The following is a 19,297-nucleotide window of genomic DNA, read 5'->3' as shown; positions in this document are numbered from 1 at the left end:
TTATCGCATTTACTTTTGTATAACCTGCTTGAATGTTCGAGGTCCTTAGTGACCATCTCAACGAACGAGCTTACTAAATGTCCCTGATCAAATTTTGGATAAAACGTGGATTTTTTTTTTTTTTAAACACTTAGATGGCGTTAGTTCACTTATAACTTCTTTATTGCTATTTATAGTCTGGTTAGAGATGGCATCCCTTTCAAAATATTTTTATAAAGCCAATTTCCTGGCGAATTTGTGAACATTGATGTACAAATTAAAACTATTTGGTCGGTCCACACACTGGAGCAAAGGTAAGTCCCTTGCCCAGTACACGCTTTTCAATATTCATCAGTGAATGCTGGCTAATATTGAAAACATTAGAACATTTTGTTTTCCTGTGCACTTTATTTCGACTAATACCCCCTCTTCTTCCTCTTGCCCTGTTTTTCTCTTTTTGTAGTCTAGAGGAATGGGTTCCATATGAGGTTTTACAATCTCCACTTCGGGGAATATATGGTCCCTTTCTTTCCTCCATTCTAAAAAAGAGAAATTGGTTTTGGTTGCTGGAGTTGGTAAAGGTGTGTATGAAACACTTTCTGCCTCACTCTCTGACTCTATATCAGTAAGAACAGTATATTTATTATGCGTAACGATAGGTGTTGGTTGTGGTTTTGTTAACGCATCATAACGTTCCTTAGCTTTTTTTTGTTGAAGATACAGGTTCTTATCATGTACAGGTAACTTATTCTGAGTAATCGGGGTAGGGATCAAAATATTATTAATTGGTCTTTTTGGACCATAATTGGTCCCACTAGAGGCTTGTTTACCCCTGTGGACCCGTGTCATTTTTTCACCCACCCTTAAACTTTCCTGTTTCGATTCTATTTTCTTAGTTTGATTCTCCTTGGATTTTTTATTCCAACTACGTTGGCATCCAGTATCATAATCGTTTTTATCTCTGAAAAATTTCCTTTGTTTATTCTGGACTATTTCTAATTCCATTAGGTCTAGCCTTTTTTTAATTGTAGGCTCTAGTGCAAGCAATTCGTTATTATCCATAAAAAGATCAACTTTGTCCTGCATTTCTAGAATTTGTTCATCTAGCTCAATTAGAGATTTTTTTACGATGGTATATTAGTAGTTTCATTAGAGAGAATGAACACAAATCAAGAATTTCGTTCCATTCCTTCATGAATATAACATTATGTGTATCAGTCGTGGGTGCTATTAAGACCCGCAGACCTCTAGGAATACGGTGATTTTCCAGATATTTGCTCAACGTGGTAACCTCCCACCATTGTCTACTTTCAATGGTTAGTGTTTTTTCCAACTGAGCCAATATAGGATGAAAATCAGCCGTGATATTGTCTGTAATGTGAACAGAATTTGGATCGCTGAAAATGTGATCAATATTAACATTTCTACGTGCTCTTAAAGCAAATAGTGAACTCATTGTATCAAAGTGATAATATACTAGTAGATATTACAGTTAATAAATATTAAGAAGAGCAGCTTACATCAAATGTACAAAAAAGGAACACAAAAGGAAAAGATTGATGTGAATAGCGCTAACAAAATAACAATGAATAAGTGAATCCTAACTAAGGAAACAAAAAACCTAGTGGACATAATGGGCTGCCTGGTAGAAACTGATAGCACAATCAGGATGGAACAATAGAACAAAAAAGGGGGTACCGCGGCGCCTTGAAAGTCCAAATGGAATATAGTCCTGGAATTTCCAGATAGAAGGATGAATATCCAAGGGGATGAAAATTCCTCCGTCTTTTAGGTGATCAAGTGTAGCTTCAGCAGTGTGGGAAGCGACATGGAATGTAAAAAAGAGAATTATAGTGCAACACAGCTAACTCAAAAGACAAGACATAAGACAAACAAAACAATACAACACAAGACTGACCACAAATACACAAAAGCAAGGCTGAAATAAAAAAGTTAGTTTAATACAACTCTATGATATAAAAATGAATGGATAAGGGACTCAGGGTACACCGATCCGGAGGAGCAAAATCGGAGTGCTACTCACAGGAAAGCCATAGGCAATGCGCGTTGGAAAATGTATCAATAAACGCCCAGATCTTTAGATGAGCTGGTGCGCCTCTCCTCACTCCGTTCAAAAACCCAATTGTGAATATATTAAGTTAATAATTATTAATGGGTATATTTGTGTAGGATTGTATACTAAATATATAAAAGACCTGCCCTTAATGGTCAATGCAGATCATAGTTATTTTAAGGTGTAAATAATATGTGATACGTGTAATGTACAGGTACCCAAAAGGTGTATTTAAGACTCACCGTCAGGATCATATTCCTATCCCTCCTCCCCCTGATGAAGCGTGTGTAACACGTGAAACGTACAGTACGTCGGGGAACGTAGTGCGTCACGGCGGTGACGTCACACTCAGTGGCAGCATCCGGACACCAGCAGATGAGCAGGCTTGTATTGTGCAGCGACCTATCTACTATCTGCAACTTAATATATTTTGTTGCAGAGACTGAGTACATTTGTGGCTTATGTTTTTCGGCTCATGCCATTACCTGGTCATTGTAAAACTGCAAAATCAGTGTGATATAATAGGTCAACGGGGTATATTATACTCCAGCAGTGTGCATATCACGTCTGTGTGTATTTTTTGCAAAAACAGTGGCAACATATACTACTAGTGCTTGATACATACCAGAAACGAATCATTATCTGCAGCACTCAAAATTGTCTGCTGCAGACCCTGGGTACATCTGTTTATTATTATGTTGGCTTATGACATTACCTGTTTATCATTACACAGTACAATCTATGTGATGTTCTGAATAGAGGATTTAATTCCCGGTAGTGTGTATATCACGGCAGTGTCTTTTGCAATAGCAATGGAAACAGATACTGTTAGTGGTTAAAACACATAGCCAGCAATTAAGATTTTTTCGGGCTCTCAAGCACTCCACTGCTAAATATGTATGACTATACGGGCAGACATCTGTATCACATAACATTCTGAGTATATACAATGTTCCAACTACCTATATAAAGACATATTGCTGGATCTCTCTTTACATACAAAGCCAATTAAAGGCTAGCTACACCCTTGCTAAAAGGGATCCAAGACAGCACCTGTTGTAACATAGTTTGTGAATGTATCACTTATACAGGAGTAGCTGTCTCTGATACAAACCTAAGCCGTCTCAGCAGTTTTTATACTACATACCTATAGGTCTGGATGATTGGATATTGCAAAATATAGCTTGATTTCCAATATTTATTTGGTATCAATATCCACTATAGCCACGTTTATATGGGGATTTTTAATACTGCATCTGTGTTTTTAAAGTCAATTAAGACGTAATAAAATTTTATTATTTTTGACTTCTACAGTGATTCTGACAGCACTAATTGTTGGACAACCCTTTATGTCCATAATTAAATACTATATAGGTTTAGAGTGCTATATAGAGGGTTACCTTTCTGATCAAATCTTTTTTGATCAACACTGTTAATGCATAGACATCGCCAAACGCTGGGTTTCCTCCTTTGTGATGCTTTGCCAGGTCTTTATTGCAGCTGTCTTCACTTGTTGTTGTTTGTTCTTGGGTCTTTCTGCCTTAAGTTTTGTCTTCAGCAAGTGAAATGCATGCTCGATCGGGTTGAGATCAGGTGATTGATTTGGCCATTGCAAAATATTCCACTTCTTTGCCTTACAAAACTCTTGGGTTGCTTTCGCAGTATGTTTTGGGTCATTGTCCATCTGTAAAATGAAGCGCCGTCCAATCAACTTTGCTGAATTTGGCTGAATCTGAGCAGACAATATATCCCTATACACTTCAGAATTCATCCGGCTGCTTCTGTCTTCTGTCACATCATAAACAAACACAAGTGACCCAGTGCCATTGTAAGCCTTGCATGCCCATGCCATCACACTGCCCCCACCGTGTTTTACAGATGATGTGGTATGCTTCGGATCATGAGCCATTCCAAGCCTTCTCCATACTTTTTTCTTCCCATCATTCTGGTACAGGTTGATCTTAGTTTCATCTGTCCAAAGAATGCTGTTCCAGAACTGGGCTGGCTTTTTGAGATATTTTTTGACAAAGTCTAATCTGGCCTTTCTATTCTTGAGGCTTATGAATGGTTTCCACCTTGTGGTGAACCCTCTGTATTTGATCTCCTGAAGTCTTCTCTTTATGGTAGACTTGGATAATGATATGCCTAGCTCCTGGAGAGTGTTCTTCACTTGGCTGGATGTTGTGAAGGGGTTTTTCTTTACCATGGAAAGGATCCTACGATCATCCACCACTGTTGTCTTCCGTGGACATTCTGGCCTTTTTGTGTTGCAGAGCTCGCCAGTGCGTTCTTTTTTTTCTCAGATTGTACCAAACTGGGGATTTGGCCACTCCTAGTGTTCCTGCTATCTCTCTGATGGGTTTTCTTTTTTTGCAGCCTAATGATGCCCTTTTTTCACTTGCATTGAGAGCTCCTTTGACCGCATGTTGTGGGTTCACAGCAACAGCTTCCAAATGCGAATGCCACACCTGGAATCAACTCCAGACCTTTTACCTGCTTAATTGATGATGAAATACTGAAGGAATAGCCCACACTTGTCCATGAAACAGCTTTTGAATCAATTGTCCAATTACTTTTGTTCCCTTGAAAAAGAGGGGCCTACATATTAAAGAGATGTAATTCCTAAACCCTTCCTCCAATTTGGATGTGAATACCCCCAAATTAAAGCTCATACAGTATACTGCACTTTAAGCCCATATTCATTATTTAACTGTAACTTGAATTTATTTTCGTACACAGCCGAAATAATAATACTTGTATCAGTGTCCAATTATTTCCGGACCTAACTGTATATTCCCTTTATCAAGATTCAAATTGTTCTTTGCCTTGGTAGTTGAATTTACATTTATTATATGTTTATTATTACATGATTATATTATTTGGTGTTACAGTTAATTTAATTTAAATAATTTTATTCTCTCCACATCTTATCCATTTTAAAATTTGATGCTTTTTCATTTAATTTTTATTGTCCTTATGAGTCTATTTAAGTGTATTGTTATTGTATTCTTTATTGTGTCCTTTTGCTGGATTTCTCCCCCACAGTTATACTGCCTTCTTTCCGTGGTTACATTTTTACCGGACTGTTTTGTTCCCATGGGACTTTTTTTACCTTTGATACAGGTAGGCAGTGTGGGCTGGGAGTGCCTATAACGTGACACTCTCTAGACTCAGGAAACCACTCTTTGATAAAGCGCCCATGGCGGGCCTTATATAAATAAAGACATACATACATGGGCATCTACAGTATCTTTACACTATAGATTGCTGTCTGGTTTAGTTGATATTATTAACGCACTAATATGATAGACCAGGAGTTCCTTAACTTTACTTCTAATGGGCATTTTCAATATTAATTATTTGGAGGATGTACATGTACCCTTAAATAATGAATACAGTAATAAATACAAGTTATATATGTATCAATGATTTCACTGTGAGAGCTGCTACAAATACATTTCAGGCCTTCGGGAACCACCACAGTCATTAGGGGTCACTGGATGTCCATGTGCCAAAATGTGCCACAATTTTAAAACCCTGGGTGAAGAGAATATTTTGTTAACTAAGTATCGGTGAAAAAAATTCTTCAGTGTTTTGTATTTGTAATTTGCGTTCAGTAATTTGATTTACAGATTGAAAACATTTGTTCTGTATTTTTTGTTTACTTCTGTTAGAGATCGGCCTGAATGAGGAACAGAACTTGAGCTCTGATACATCCAGAAGCTGTCTGACTCCTCGCAGCCCAGAAGTGCCAAAAAACAATGATTCCTGCCACGTTTTAGACACGAGCAAGAAACCAGTGCCACATGATGGTGAATTTACAGACCTTGTACAGCACACAGCAGAGACGGACTCTAAATATGGGTCCAGCAAAAGGTATGCGAGAGATTTAAGAAGAAGCCGCGGTGCTCAGCCTTTTCTCTGTTGTCAGTGTGGCAAAAGCTTCTCACTGGACAGGGACCTGCTCACACACCTTTGTGTCTCCGCTAGGGAGCAAGCCTTTACATTTACAGATGGTGGGAGCAGTTTCTCATTGAAGGGGAAACTTCTTTCACACCAGATGATTCAGACAGCAGTGACTCCTTTTACTTGTACAGTGTGTGGGAAACAGTTAAGTACCAATAGCCACCTCCGCAGACACCAGAGGATTCATACAGGGGAGAAACCATTCACATGTTCAGAGTGTGGGAAACAATTCAGTATTAAGAGCAACCTCCTCATACACCAGATGACTCATACAGGAGAAAAACCATTCACATGTACAGAGTGTGGGAAACAATTCACATTTAAGAGCTGTCTCCTCAAACACCAGATGACTCATACAGGGGAGAAACCATTCCCATGTACAGAGTGTAGTAAAAGCTTTTCTACAAAGGCGGGGCTCCTCATCCATGAGCGGATTCATACAGGGGAGAAACCATTCACATGTACAGAGTGTGGGAAACAATTCACATTTAAGAGCAATCTCCTCATACACCAGATGACTCATACAGGGGAGAAACCATTCACATGTACAGAGTGTGGGAAACAATTCAGTATTAAGAAAAGCCTCCTCAGTCACCAGATGACTCATACTGGAGAGAAACCATTCTCATGTACAAAGTGTAGTAAAAGCTTTTCTACAAAGGCGGGACTCCTCATCCATGAGCGGATTCATACAGGGGAGAAACCATTCACATGTACAGAGTGTGGGAAACAATTCAGTATTAAGAGAAACCTCCTCAGACACCAGATGACTCATACAGGAGAGAAACCATTCACATGTACAGAGTGTGGGAAACAATTCTGTACTAAGAGAACCCTCCTCACACACCAGATGATTCATACAGGGGAGAAACCATTCACATGTACAGAGTGTGGGAATCAATTCACAGTTAAGAGCAGTCTCCTCAGACACCAGATGACTCATACAGGAGAGAAACCATTCACATGTACAGAGTGTGGAAAACAATTCAGTACTAAGAGGAGCCTCCTCAGACACCAGATGACTCATACAGGAGAGAAATGATTTACATCTACAGAGTGTGGGAAACCATTCTGTATTAATCCTTTCCGGTCCAATGTCGGAATATATCCGACAAAATATTTTGCCACTTGCGGTCCAATGTCGGATCGGGAGGAAGATGTGGAGCGAGGCGCCGGATGCTGCACAAGTCCCCTGCATTCCCCTTCTCTCAGCAGCCGCACTGATCCCTCCTCCTCCCCCGCCCCTCCCCCAGCCCTGCACCGATCACCCCCCCCCCCCCCAGCCCTGCACCGATCCGCCCCACAGCCCCGCACCAATCCCCACAGGCAGACAAAGCAGCTGACATCGGAGGTAGGAGGGGGGCTGTGCGTGTGCGTGTGCGTGTGTGCGTGTGTGTGTGTGTGTGTGTGTGTGCGCTGTGAGTCCCCTGCAATCCTCTTCTCCCAGCACTGACATCGGAGGTGGGGGGGAGGGGCTGGCTGTGTGTGTGCTGTGAGTCCCCTTCTCCCAGCAGCCGCACTGATTTCTCTCCTCCCTCCCTCCCCCCCCCAACACTGCACCGAACCGCACAGGCAGACAAAGCAGCTGACATCTGGGTGGGGGGGGGGGGGCTGTGTGTGTGGTGTGTGTGTGCTGTGAGTCCCCTGCATTCCCCTTCTCCCAGCAGCTGCACTGATCCCTCCTCCACCCCCCAGCCCTGCACCCAGCCTCAGCCGACAAAACAGCTGATATCGGAGGTATGCAGAAAGATTGCGCGCGAGTACAATGATAAGAGCTTTAGAGCAGTAAGAGTGCGCACGCAGTCAGAGCACACGCGCAGTAAGAGTGCGCAGTGAGAGCGAGCGCAGTGAGAGCGAGCGCAGTGAGTGCGCGAGCCCAGTGAGAGCGCGCGCAGTGTGAGAGTGTGCGCGCGCCGTAAAAAAAAGCTGTATGTGGTTTTTTTTCGGGAAAATAAATTAGACTTGCTGGCGCACTTTGTGAAAATTAATTGGACCGCACAGGGTTAAGAACAACCTCCTCTTACACCAGAGGATACATAAAGGGGACAAACCATTCACATGTACAGAGTGTGGGCAAAGCTTTTCTCAAATGAGCCACCTGCTCACCCACCACAGAATTCATACACGGGAGAAACCATTTCCATGTACATAGTGTGGGGAAAGCTTTTCACAGAGGATCAGCCTCATTACACACATGAGGATTCATACATGAGATAAAATATGTGATTGTTCAAAGTAGGGTTGGGCAATATACCAGTAGCATGCTGTAGTAATAAAAATGGAGAGTAACTCAATACTTGCCATTACTTCTTACCATGGCATTCCTATCAGCAGCTGCAGAATGGGGGTGGGTCTGGCAGAGAGGCGTGGGGGTGGGGACTGTGTCAGCGAGGGGACTGAGTGTGGGTCTGGTAGAGACAGTGGAGTGGGAGCGAGTCTGGGAGCTCCTTGACTTTCACATGCTGCAGCTATAAGGAATCCTCCTGCTGGTAATCTCACCCCTCCATATTAACCACTTCCCCTCTGCCATGCCTCTTATCCCTTCCCTTCCACCATGACTCAACCCCTTTCTCTCCTCCCCCGTATTTCTCTCTGCTCTCACCCGTGCCTCTTGACCTCCTCCTTCCCCATGCCCATTAACCCTCGCCTCCCCATGTCCTATTAATGTGTACAGGAGAAGGGGGGTCGAGGGGGTAATTATAAACTTTCTTACCTTGCACCCCAAAACTGGAACAACCTACCAGAGACTCTCGTGTTAAAAAATGTAGTTATCAAATGAGTTTATTCAGTGTACACAGGAGAAAGCTTCTATAGAAAAGCTCTCTAACAGTTAATATGGTGTGACATATTTATAACCTAAAAACGAAAACATACGCCCTTTTATGAGGTCGCTTGTACGTCATAAAAATAGCGTCATTGTATAATAAAGAAACAAAATGAATATATGTAAATCAGCAAAAAGGATTACATCAGCTTCAGTAACCTTTCCTCCACATTATTATTGATACTTTGTTTCAGAGTTACAATGTGAGAAACTGCTTATCTCAGACTAGCTAATTCTACCAAGTTTTCTCATTATTGCCTGGACTTTTCTCTACCGCCCCACACTCCCACATACTCCTTCCTCATCACCTCATCATTTGCAGCTGGCAAAGGATACAAAGCATCTACTGAGAGCCCAACAACCACTCTGCTTTCTCACGTTCACACAGACAAGTTTCACAGAAATCAGCACATAACACATGGAAGACAGACACAGACTGAATGACATACAAAACTTATAGCTGACAAGGATAGTCTGCCAAAATGGCTGCTGAGATGTCAGTGCTGTTTACGTTAGACCCCTTAATGTCAAATTTCTCAACATTCTCAGTCGCATCCACCACCAGTTTAAGTTCTTTCAAAACTAAGGCTGTCTCACATTTTAATCTGGTCTGTAACTGTTACATACGCCTATAATATATATTATCTTTAACTGTGCATGCAATATCTTGTATATAATGTATACCCTGTTCACTTATGTAACTTTTTGTAACCATGTATTATTTGTCATCTTAACTCTATGCCAGGACATATGTGAAAACGAGAGGTAACTCTCAATGTATTACTTCCTGGTAAAACATTTTATAAATAAATAAAAATAACATGGTGAAGAAAGGGGCTTTAGTGTGGGTGTAGTTAAGGAAACATTTTTATGGAAACATTTGTTATTCTTAAAATATACTAAAATGTATTTGCTTTTTTACATTTTATTAAGAATGAAATGCATTTGTATTAGAAATATGTTTCACAATAAATGACCTTGAACATTTTGAGGACTTTTGCTTTTTTGCTTTCTATTGGGTGTTAATATATTGCTGAATATTATCACGATAAATTACTTAATACTCCTATGGTGGGAAGTATTTTTTGTTATTGTCTAACCCTAGTTCAGGGTGTTGGAAACAATTCAGTACAAAGTGTGACCTCCTGTCACACCCAAGTATTTACATGGGAGAAACCATTTGCTTGTTCAGTGTGGGAAACAATTCAGTGTTAGGGTCATCTCTTCAGAAACCAACAAATTCATGCAGGGAGAGTGTAGCGATGGGGGGGGTGGGGGGGTTGGCCCGGTAATAAAGGGGTTACACCCCAGCTGGCCTCCCCCCACCACCGTGTGAGAGGCGAGGGGTTAAATGTAACAGTGATTACATGTGTTTTTATTACCCTGCCTCAGTGCAAAATGTGTTCTCTTTTCTGGTTGTATGTATTGTCCTAATTATCTTTGTTTGTACCCCTACAGCGTATGCACCAAACACATACACTGGGATCAGGTCAGGAGGGAAAGGGTTAATGGTGTTTGTGTATTTATGACCCTTTGTTCCCCTTCCCGCCTTTTCACCCTCCATTTGCAACCGGTTCCATAAGGCGCCATTGAAGCTCCATAGGAATCTATGGAGATTTCACCGTTTTGGGCCCGATACCTGAGAAGACCAGCAGGTGGCGCCTGAGAGGAGGAGCGGAGCTGCTCCATTGAAATGAATGGCGTAATGCAGGCCTGTGGGGGAGGGGGAGAGATGGGGGTATGAGAGATAGATGGGGAGTATCGCAAAGGTTGATAATGAGGGGTTCTGGGGTAGATATGAGGATGATGAGAGGTGCTGGAGGAGAGATTATGATGATGATTTTACCCGTGCGGCCCAAATTTTTTTTCCTTGGAGCAGTTCGGCCCTTCTCGCTTTACGAGTTTTGCAGGCCTGTCGTAATTTCTTTCAATGGGGATTCCTCGATTCCGCTCTCCAAGGACGAGTTGGCTGCCAGCCAAACCGCAAACTCCGAAAGCGGATACAATTTCAATGAAAGTGCCTTTAATCAGTAAAGTGCCGTGGGAACTTGGTCACGGCCAAGTTCAAACCTATTAAAATTGTAACTGGTCCTCGGGCAGGTAGTGGTCTAATTATTTTTTGCCCCTAGCTCAGGGGAAACCCCTTACTCGACCCTAACCGGGTTCGATGGTCAATGGCCACGGGAAAGGGTCGCGCCCACCACGAGGGCCACGCCATTGACCACAATGGTGTAGGAAAGCCGCGAGGCGGTGAAAACGCTAAGTGAAAAACTGCATAAACTGGGAACCCATATCTCCGGTTCAGTAAGAACTAGAGGGCTGGGATTTGGCCACCCTGCAGTCACCGCTCCGGCATGATTGCATGGCAATTCCCGACCCTCTCTGATCAACCAAACGGAGTATGGGGAATTGTTTAAATTGTGTTTCTGCCATGGACTCCAAAGGTGGAGAAATGCAACCTGTGCAACATGCGTTTTTTTTTAACTTTCATATTATTGGGTTTTAACTATATAGCATACATTCATATAATAAGTACCGTAAAAAACAATTATGGACATACAACATCTAAACAGACATGGGAAGGGAATGACAATAAGGTGAGGAATTGGGGGGGAGGGGTTTGGGGGAGGTGTCACAGAGGCTCTCCTAACATGTGCAGATGATCTGAGATCGCTCCTTGCGTTAACTCCGTAGCCCTGGGTAAGGAGGGTGCCCGCCCACTTCAGTGTCCCCGTGGGGGGGGGGTGTCCACTATCGTCTCCTAGTTCTTCCGTATCCGACCCTCACCGCCCATCAGAGGAGAACTCGCCTGATCCTGTCAGAGCCAGACGGTGGCATTGCTCACCCCCTGGATAACCGTCTGTGCCACTCAGGGCAGCCAGACCTTTTGGAAATTTGGGCCAGTGTCGTTAACCAAACTCAACTTTTCCATCTGGCAAACAAACCAAATCCTGTTCCGAATTTTTCCTATTGATGGAATTGCATTCTGATTCCACAATGCTGCGGTCTCGCACCTCATAGCCGTTGCAAAATGTGCAATTAATTTGTTCCCCGATCTTGACACTTCTTTTGTAGGTTTGCTTAACAGAAACAGCCACGGGTCTAGCTGAATTGGGAGGCCCAAGATCCTCTGCAACCAATCTCTAATTTGACTCCAAACGGGTATGATTTGTGGTCAGGACCACAGCATGTGCACCAGCTCCCCCTTTCCCCGCACTGCCTGGGATAAATTTAGCCAATCTAACTGGGGTGAGATACCACCTCATCATTACTTTATATGAGTTCTCCTTTAAAGTCGTGCAGATCGAGCTACTGGCAGCTGCCTTAAAGATTTCCGTCCAGTCCTCGTCTTCTAGTGGCCCTGTCAGATCTGTCTCCCACTGAGTCATGAATCTGGGTCTACGTGTACCGTCCCTGTTGGCTCCGATCACATCTCTCTACAAAGCAGAAATCGGTACCCGTGTGTCGGTGCCCCGCACACAGAGCTTTTCAAAATTAGTTGGCGGTGGTCTTGCTGAGTGTTTGATATAAAATGCCCAGACCTGGAGGTATCTAAGGAATTCTGTGTTGGTGATGTCTTTTTCCGACTTTAATTGGTCAAATGATTTGATAATGTTTCTCCCCTCCAGGTCTTTCAGCCTCCTGAACCCCAATTGCCACCATAGCGTGAAATTCTTGCCCTCTCACCCCGGAGCAAAATCTGGATTGCCGTACAAAGGGGCCATTAAAGTGTGTTTTGAGGTCATTGAGCGATTACTTTTGGCCGCCTCCCAGACCGACACCGAGTTGAGCAAGGAGGCCCGCGGCTCCTTTAAGTCCTTTAATCTAGATTTAGGGTACCAAATTAAGTCCCTGAGCTCCAGCAGGGCACACAGCTCCCTCTCTAGCGACACTCACCTTCTCAGCTTTGGGTCCCCATGCCATTGTGTAATTTGGCATAATTGCGCCACTTTATAATAAGACAACAAGCACGGCACCGCCAAGCCCCCAGCTTCTCTAGGTCTTTGCATGATTTTCGCTTTTACCCGTGGTCTTTTGTTTTTCCATATAAACTTTGTGATTGAGTTTTGTAACTCCTTGATCTCAGATCTCACCACAGGTATCGGTAGAGTTTGTAACAGATACAATAGGCGGGGTAGAAGGTTCATCTTTACTCTATAAATTCTGCCAATCCAAGAGATTCCGTATGCGGACCAGTCCCCGAGTTCCTTCTTTAAGGCCCTCAGCAGACTGAGATAATTTGCTTGGTAAAGAGAGGTTATCTGCTTTGTGAGATACACCCCCAGGTATTTTATAGTCTTCGGCTGCCACTTAAACTTAAAGTTAATTTCTATTAATTTCTCAGTTTCTTTTGGGATGTTCAGGCTGAGCGCCTCTGATTTAGCCTGATTTATCTTAAAACCAGAAACTCTGTTGAATCTCTCCAGTAGGTTAAACAGGTTGGGTAGCGAGGTAAGCGGCTTTGTCATTGTCAGAATAATGTCATGATTTGGATTCCAGCTATATCCGGATTACTACGAATCTGTGCCGCTAGCGGTTCCACGCATGAGGTGAACAACAAGGGCGATAGCGGGCAGCCCTATCTGGTACCACTTTTAATTTTAAACAGCTCTGATGTGAAGCCTTGATGAATCACCCTGGCTGCCGGGGCTGTGTATAATGCTTTTATTGCCCTTAAAATTTTACCCCCGAACCCGAATGCCCCAAGCGTTGACTCCATATATGGCCAGTCTATCCTGTCAAAGGCTTTCTCCGCGTCTAAGCGTAACACCAGTCCCCGGATCCTATTGGCATTAACAAAGTCAATAATATCTACAATCCTTCTGGTATTGTCAGCTGCTTGTCTATCTCTAATGAAGCCAACGTGATCCGGGTGAATCAGCCTGGGCAGGACAGCGCTCAATCTATTGGCCAGTAATTTAGAGTAAATTTTAACGTCCGAATTGATCAACGATATTGGCCTGTAGCTTTGGCAATTTGTGGGATCTTTATACTTCTTATGAATCAATGAAATCGACGTCTGGAGCATCTGTTCCGTGAAGGGCTCTCCCGCCAGAACCCCATTAAATAATCTAAGCATGTGTGGGGCCAAGATCCCTACGAATTTCATGTAATATAAGGTGGAGAACGAATCCGGCCCGGGGCTCTAGAGGACTTTAGGTTTTTGATAACCTCTGTTAGTTCCTTTAGTGTGAAATCCTTCTGCAGTGCCTCGCGCTCCAATCTGTCCAATTTCGGTAGTGCCGCGTCCTTCAGGAACACCTGCAATGTACCACTCGTCTTTGGGTTATGAGTCACCTCCCCACTGTATAACTGTTCATAATAGTGTTTGGGGTTGGAGGATGTTTCTCCTGTTTTTATCCTAATTGCATGTATGTTTTTTTTTTTAACTTTGTTTTTATTGATTTTGTTTTACAAGGTAAAGCATCAGTTATTACACATTGTGGTCGAAACATTTTGTCTGCTGGACAGAAACCGGAAATACTGGAGAGAAACCATTCACATGTGCAGAGTGTGGGAAACAATTTAGTATTAAGAGCCGACTCCTCAAACATGAGCAGACTCATACAGGGGAGAAACCATTCCCCTGTTCAGAGTGTGGTAAACAATTCATTTCTAAGAGCCACCTCCTCAGACACCAGATGACTCATACTGGAGAGAAACCATTCACATGTGCAGAGTGTATTAAAAGCTTTTCTCAGAAGGCGGAGCTCCTCCTCCATGAGCGGATTCATACAGGGGAGAAACCATTCACATGTACAGTGTGTGGAAAACAATTCACAGTTAAGAGCAGTCTCCTCATACACCAGATGACTCATAGAGGAGAAAAACCATTCACATGTACAGAGTGTGGGAAACAATTCACAGTTAAGAGCAGTCTCCTCATACACCAGATGACTCATAGAGGAGAAAAACCATTCACATGTACAGAGTGTGGGAAACAATTTAGTATTAAGAGCCGACTCCTCAAACATAAGCAGACTCATACAGGGGAGAAACCATTCCCCTGTTCAGAGTGTGGTAAACAATTCAGTTCTAAGAGCCACCTCCTCAGACACCAGATGACTCATACTGGAGAGAAACCATTCACATGTGCAGAGTGTAGTAAAAGTTTTTCTCAGAAGGCGGAGCTCCTCATCCATGAGCGGATTCATACAGGGGAGAAACCATTCACATGTACAGTGTGTGGAAAACAATTCATAGTTAAGAGCAGTCTCCTCATACACCAGATGACTCATACAGGGGAAAAACTATTCACATGTACAGAGTGTGGGAAAAGCTTTTCTCTAATGAGCCACCTTCTCATCCACCACAGAATTCATACACGGGAGAAACCATTTCCATGTACATAGTGTGGTGAAAGCTTTTCACAGAGGATCAGCCTCCTTACACACATGAGGATTCATACATGAGATAAAATGTGATTGTTCAAAGTAGGGTTGGGCAATATACCAGTAGCATAGTAATACTGTCACGGTAGGGCAGGCCAAATACACCTTTATACTGCTTATAAATAAATACCAAGTTTATTCGAGCATTTGCCCGTTCTTGGCCGCAGCAGTAGCCTGGCGCGCGCCCGAGAGTGACAGGCGCGCGCCGAAGCAGCGGAAGAGCGCCCTCCGATCGGGGCGCTCTCCCTACCGCTGCCGGGTCCGCCGGGTCCCCCGGAACCCCCTTTTTTGATCAACACTGTTAATGCATAGACATCGCCAAACGCTGGGTTTCCTCCTTTGTGATGCTTTGCCAGGTCTTTATTGCAGCTGTCTTCACTTGTTGTTGTTTGTTCTTGGGTCTTTCTGCCTTAAGTTTTGTCTTCAGCAAGTGAAATGCATGCTCGATCGGGTTGAGATCAGGTGATTGATTTGGCCATTGCAAAATATTCCACTTCTTTGCCTTACAAAACTCTTGGGTTGCTTTCGCAGTATGTTTTGGGTCATTGTCCATCTGTAAAATGAAGCGCCGTCCAATCAACTTTGCTGAATTTGGCTGAATCTGAGCAGACAATATATCCCTATACACTTCAGAATTCATCCGGCTGCTTCTGTCTTCTGTCACATCATAAACAAACACAAGTGACCCAGTGCCATTGTAAGCCTTGCATGCCCATGCCATCACACTGCCCCCACCGTGTTTTACAGATGATGTGGTATGCTTCGGATCATGAGCCATTCCAAGCCTTCTCCATACTTTTTTCTTCCCATCATTCTGGTACAGGTTGATCTTAGTTTCATCTGTCCAAAGAATGCTGTTCCAGAACTGGGCTGGCTTTTTGAGATATTTTTTGACAAAGTCTAATCTGGCCTTTCTATTCTTGAGGCTTATGAATGGTTTCCACCTTGTGGTGAACCCTCTGTATTTGATCTCCTGAAGTCTTCTCTTTATGGTAGACTTGGATAATGATATGCCTAGCTCCTGGAGAGTGTTCTTCACTTGGCTGGATGTTGTGAAGGGGTTTTTCTTTACCATGGAAAGGATCCTACGATCATCCACCACTGTTGTCTTCCGTGGACATTCTGGCCTTTTTGTGTTGCAGAGCTCGCCAGTGCGTTCTTTTTTTTCTCAGATTGTACCAAACTGGGGATTTGGCCACTCCTAGTGTTCCTGCTATCTCTCTGATGGGTTTTCTTTTTTTGCAGCCTAATGATGCCCTTTTTTCACTTGCATTGAGAGCTCCTTTGACCGCATGTTGTGGGTTCACAGCAACAGCTTCCAAATGCGAATGCCACACCTGGAATCAACTCCAGACCTTTTACCTGCTTAATTGATGATGAAATACTGAAGGAATAGCCCACACTTGTCCATGAAACAGCTTTTGAATCAATTGTCCAATTACTTTTGTTCCCTTGAAAAAGAGGGGCCTACATATTAAAGAGATGTAATTCCTAAACCCTTCCTCCAATTTGGATGTGAATACCCCCAAATTAAAGCTCATACAGTATACTGCACTTTAAGCCCATATTCATTATTTAACTGTAACTTGAATTTATTTTCGTACACAGCCGAAATAATAATACTTGTATCAGTGTCCAATTATTTCCGGACCTAACTGTATATTCCCTTTATCAAGATTCAAATTGTTCTTTGCCTTGGTAGTTGAATTTACATTTATTATATGTTTATTATTACATGATTATATTATTTGGTGTTACAGTTAATTTAATTTAAATAATTTTATTCTCTCCACATCTTATCCATTTTAAAATTTGATGCTTTTTCATTTAATTTTTATTGTCCTTATGAGTCTATTTAAGTGTATTGTTATTGTATTCTTTATTGTGTCCTTTTGCTGGATTTCTCCCCCACAGTTATACTGCCTTCTTTCCGTGGTTACATTTTTACCGGACTGTTTTGTTCCCATGGGACTTTTTTTACCTTTGATACAGGTAGGCAGTGTGGGCTGGGAGTGCCTATAACGTGACACTCTCTAGACTCAGGAAACCACTCTTTGATAAAGCGCCCATGGCGGGCCTTATATAAATAAAGACATACATACATGGGCATCTACAGTATCTTTACACTATAGATTGCTGTCTGGTTTAGTTGATATTATTAACGCACTAATATGATAGACCAGGAGTTCCTTAACTTTACTTCTAATGGGCATTTTCAATATTAATTATTTGGAGGATGTACATGTACCCTTAAATAATGAATACAGTAATAAATACAAGTTATATATGTATCAATGATTTCACTGTGAGAGCTGCTACAAATACATTTCAGGCCTTCGGGAACCACCACAGTCATTAGGGGTCACTGGATGTCCATGTGCCAAAATGTGCCACAATTTTAAAACCCTGGGTGAAGAGAATATTTTGTTAACTAAGTGTCGGTGAAAAAAATTCTTCAGTGTTTTGTATTTGTAATTTGCGTTCAGTAATTTGATTTACAGATTGAAAACATTTGTTCTGTATTTTTTGTTTACTTCTGTTAGAGATCGGCCTGAATGAGGAACAGAACTTGAGCTCTGATACATCCAGAAGCTGTCTGACTCCTCGCAGCCCAGAAGTGCCAAAAAACAATGATTCCTGCCACGTTTTAGACACGAGCAAGAAACCAGTGCCACATGATGGTGAATTTACAGACCTTGTACAGCACACAGCAGAGACGGACTCTAAATATGGGTCCAGCAAAAGGTATGCGAGAGATTTAAGAAGAAGCCGCGGTGCTCAGCCTTTTCTCTGTTGTCAGTGTGGCAAAAGCTTCTCACTGGACAGGGACCTGCTCACACACCTTTGTGTCTCCGCTAGGGAGCAAGCCTTTACATTTACAGATGGTGGGAGCAGTTTCTCATTGAAGGGGAAACTTCTTTCACACCAGATGATTCAGACAGCAGTGACTCCTTTTACTTGTACAGTGTGTGGGAAACAGTTAAGTACCAATAGCCACCTCCGCAGACACCAGAGGATTCATACAGGGGAGAAACCATTCACATGTTCAGAGTGTGGGAAACAATTCAGTATTAAGAGCAACCTCCTCATACACCAGATGACTCATACAGGAGAAAAACCATTCACATGTACAGAGTGTGGGAAACAATTCACATTTAAGAGCTGTCTCCTCAAACACCAGATGACTCATACAGGGGAGAAACCATTCCCATGTACAGAGTGTAGTAAAAGCTTTTCTACAAAGGCGGGGCTCCTCATCCATGAGCGGATTCATACAGGGGAGAAACCATTCACATGTACAGAGTGTGGGAAACAATTCACATTTAAGAGCAATCTCCTCATACACCAGATGACTCATACAGGGGAGAAACCATTCACATGTACAGAGTGTGGGAAACAATTCAGTATTAAGAAAAGCCTCCTCAGTCACCAGATGACTCATACTGGAGAGAAACCATTCTCATGTACAAAGTGTAGTAAAAGCTTTTCTACAAAGGCGGGGCTCCTCATCCATGAGCGGATTCATACAGGGGAGAAACCATTCACATGTACAGAGTGTGGGAAACAATTCAGTATTAAGAGAAACCTCCTCAGACACCAGATGACTCATACAGGAGAGAAACCATTCACATGTACAGAGTGTGGGAAACAATTCTGTACTAAGAGAACCCTCCTCACACACCAGATGATTCATACAGGGGAGAAACCATTCACATGTACAGAGTGTGGGAATCAATTCACAGTTAAGAGCAGTCTCCTCAGACACCAGATGACTCATACAGGAGAGAAACCATTCACATGTACAGAGTGTGGAAAACAATTCAGTACTAAGAGGAGCCTCCTCAGACACCAGATGACTCATACAGGAGAGAAATGATTTACATCTACAGAGTGTGGGAAACCATTCTGTATTAATCCTTTCCGGTCCAATGTCGGAATATATCCGACAAAATATTTTGCCACTTGCGGTCCAATGTCGGATCGGGAGGAAGATGTGGAGCGAGGCGCCGGATGCTGCACAAGTCCCCTGCATTCCCCTTCTCTCAGCAGCCGCACTGATCC

The 19,297-nt window shown here is 42.7% G+C and overlaps 2 protein-coding genes across 3 annotated transcripts in view; one reads left to right on the top strand and one right to left on the bottom strand.

Annotated features, from left to right (window-relative positions):
• Positions 1-19,297, bottom strand: part of LOC142488427 (uncharacterized) — a 1,092,840-nt gene that overhangs the window by 159,287 nt on the left and 914,256 nt on the right. The window lies entirely within an intron of this gene.
• LOC142488868 (uncharacterized) overlaps positions 1-19,297 on the top strand; it is a 38,392-nt gene that overhangs the window by 11,033 nt on the left and 8,062 nt on the right. Inside the window, 8 exon segments of the mRNA XM_075589204.1 lie at positions 5,728-7,060; positions 8,021-8,163; positions 11,609-11,705; positions 12,473-12,679; positions 14,025-14,080; positions 14,316-14,444; positions 14,529-15,046; positions 18,216-19,033. Coding sequence (XP_075445319.1) covers positions 5,728-7,060; positions 8,021-8,163; positions 11,609-11,705; positions 12,473-12,679; positions 14,025-14,080; positions 14,316-14,444; positions 14,529-15,046; positions 18,216-19,033 — 3,301 coding nt within the window.

Source organism: Ascaphus truei, chromosome 2, assembly GCF_040206685.1.
Source record: "Ascaphus truei isolate aAscTru1 chromosome 2, aAscTru1.hap1, whole genome shotgun sequence".
Classification (NCBI taxonomy): domain Eukaryota; kingdom Metazoa; phylum Chordata; class Amphibia; order Anura; family Ascaphidae; genus Ascaphus; species Ascaphus truei.
Note: the sequence above shows the minus strand (reverse complement) of the source record. Positions and strands in the feature narration are given on the sequence as shown.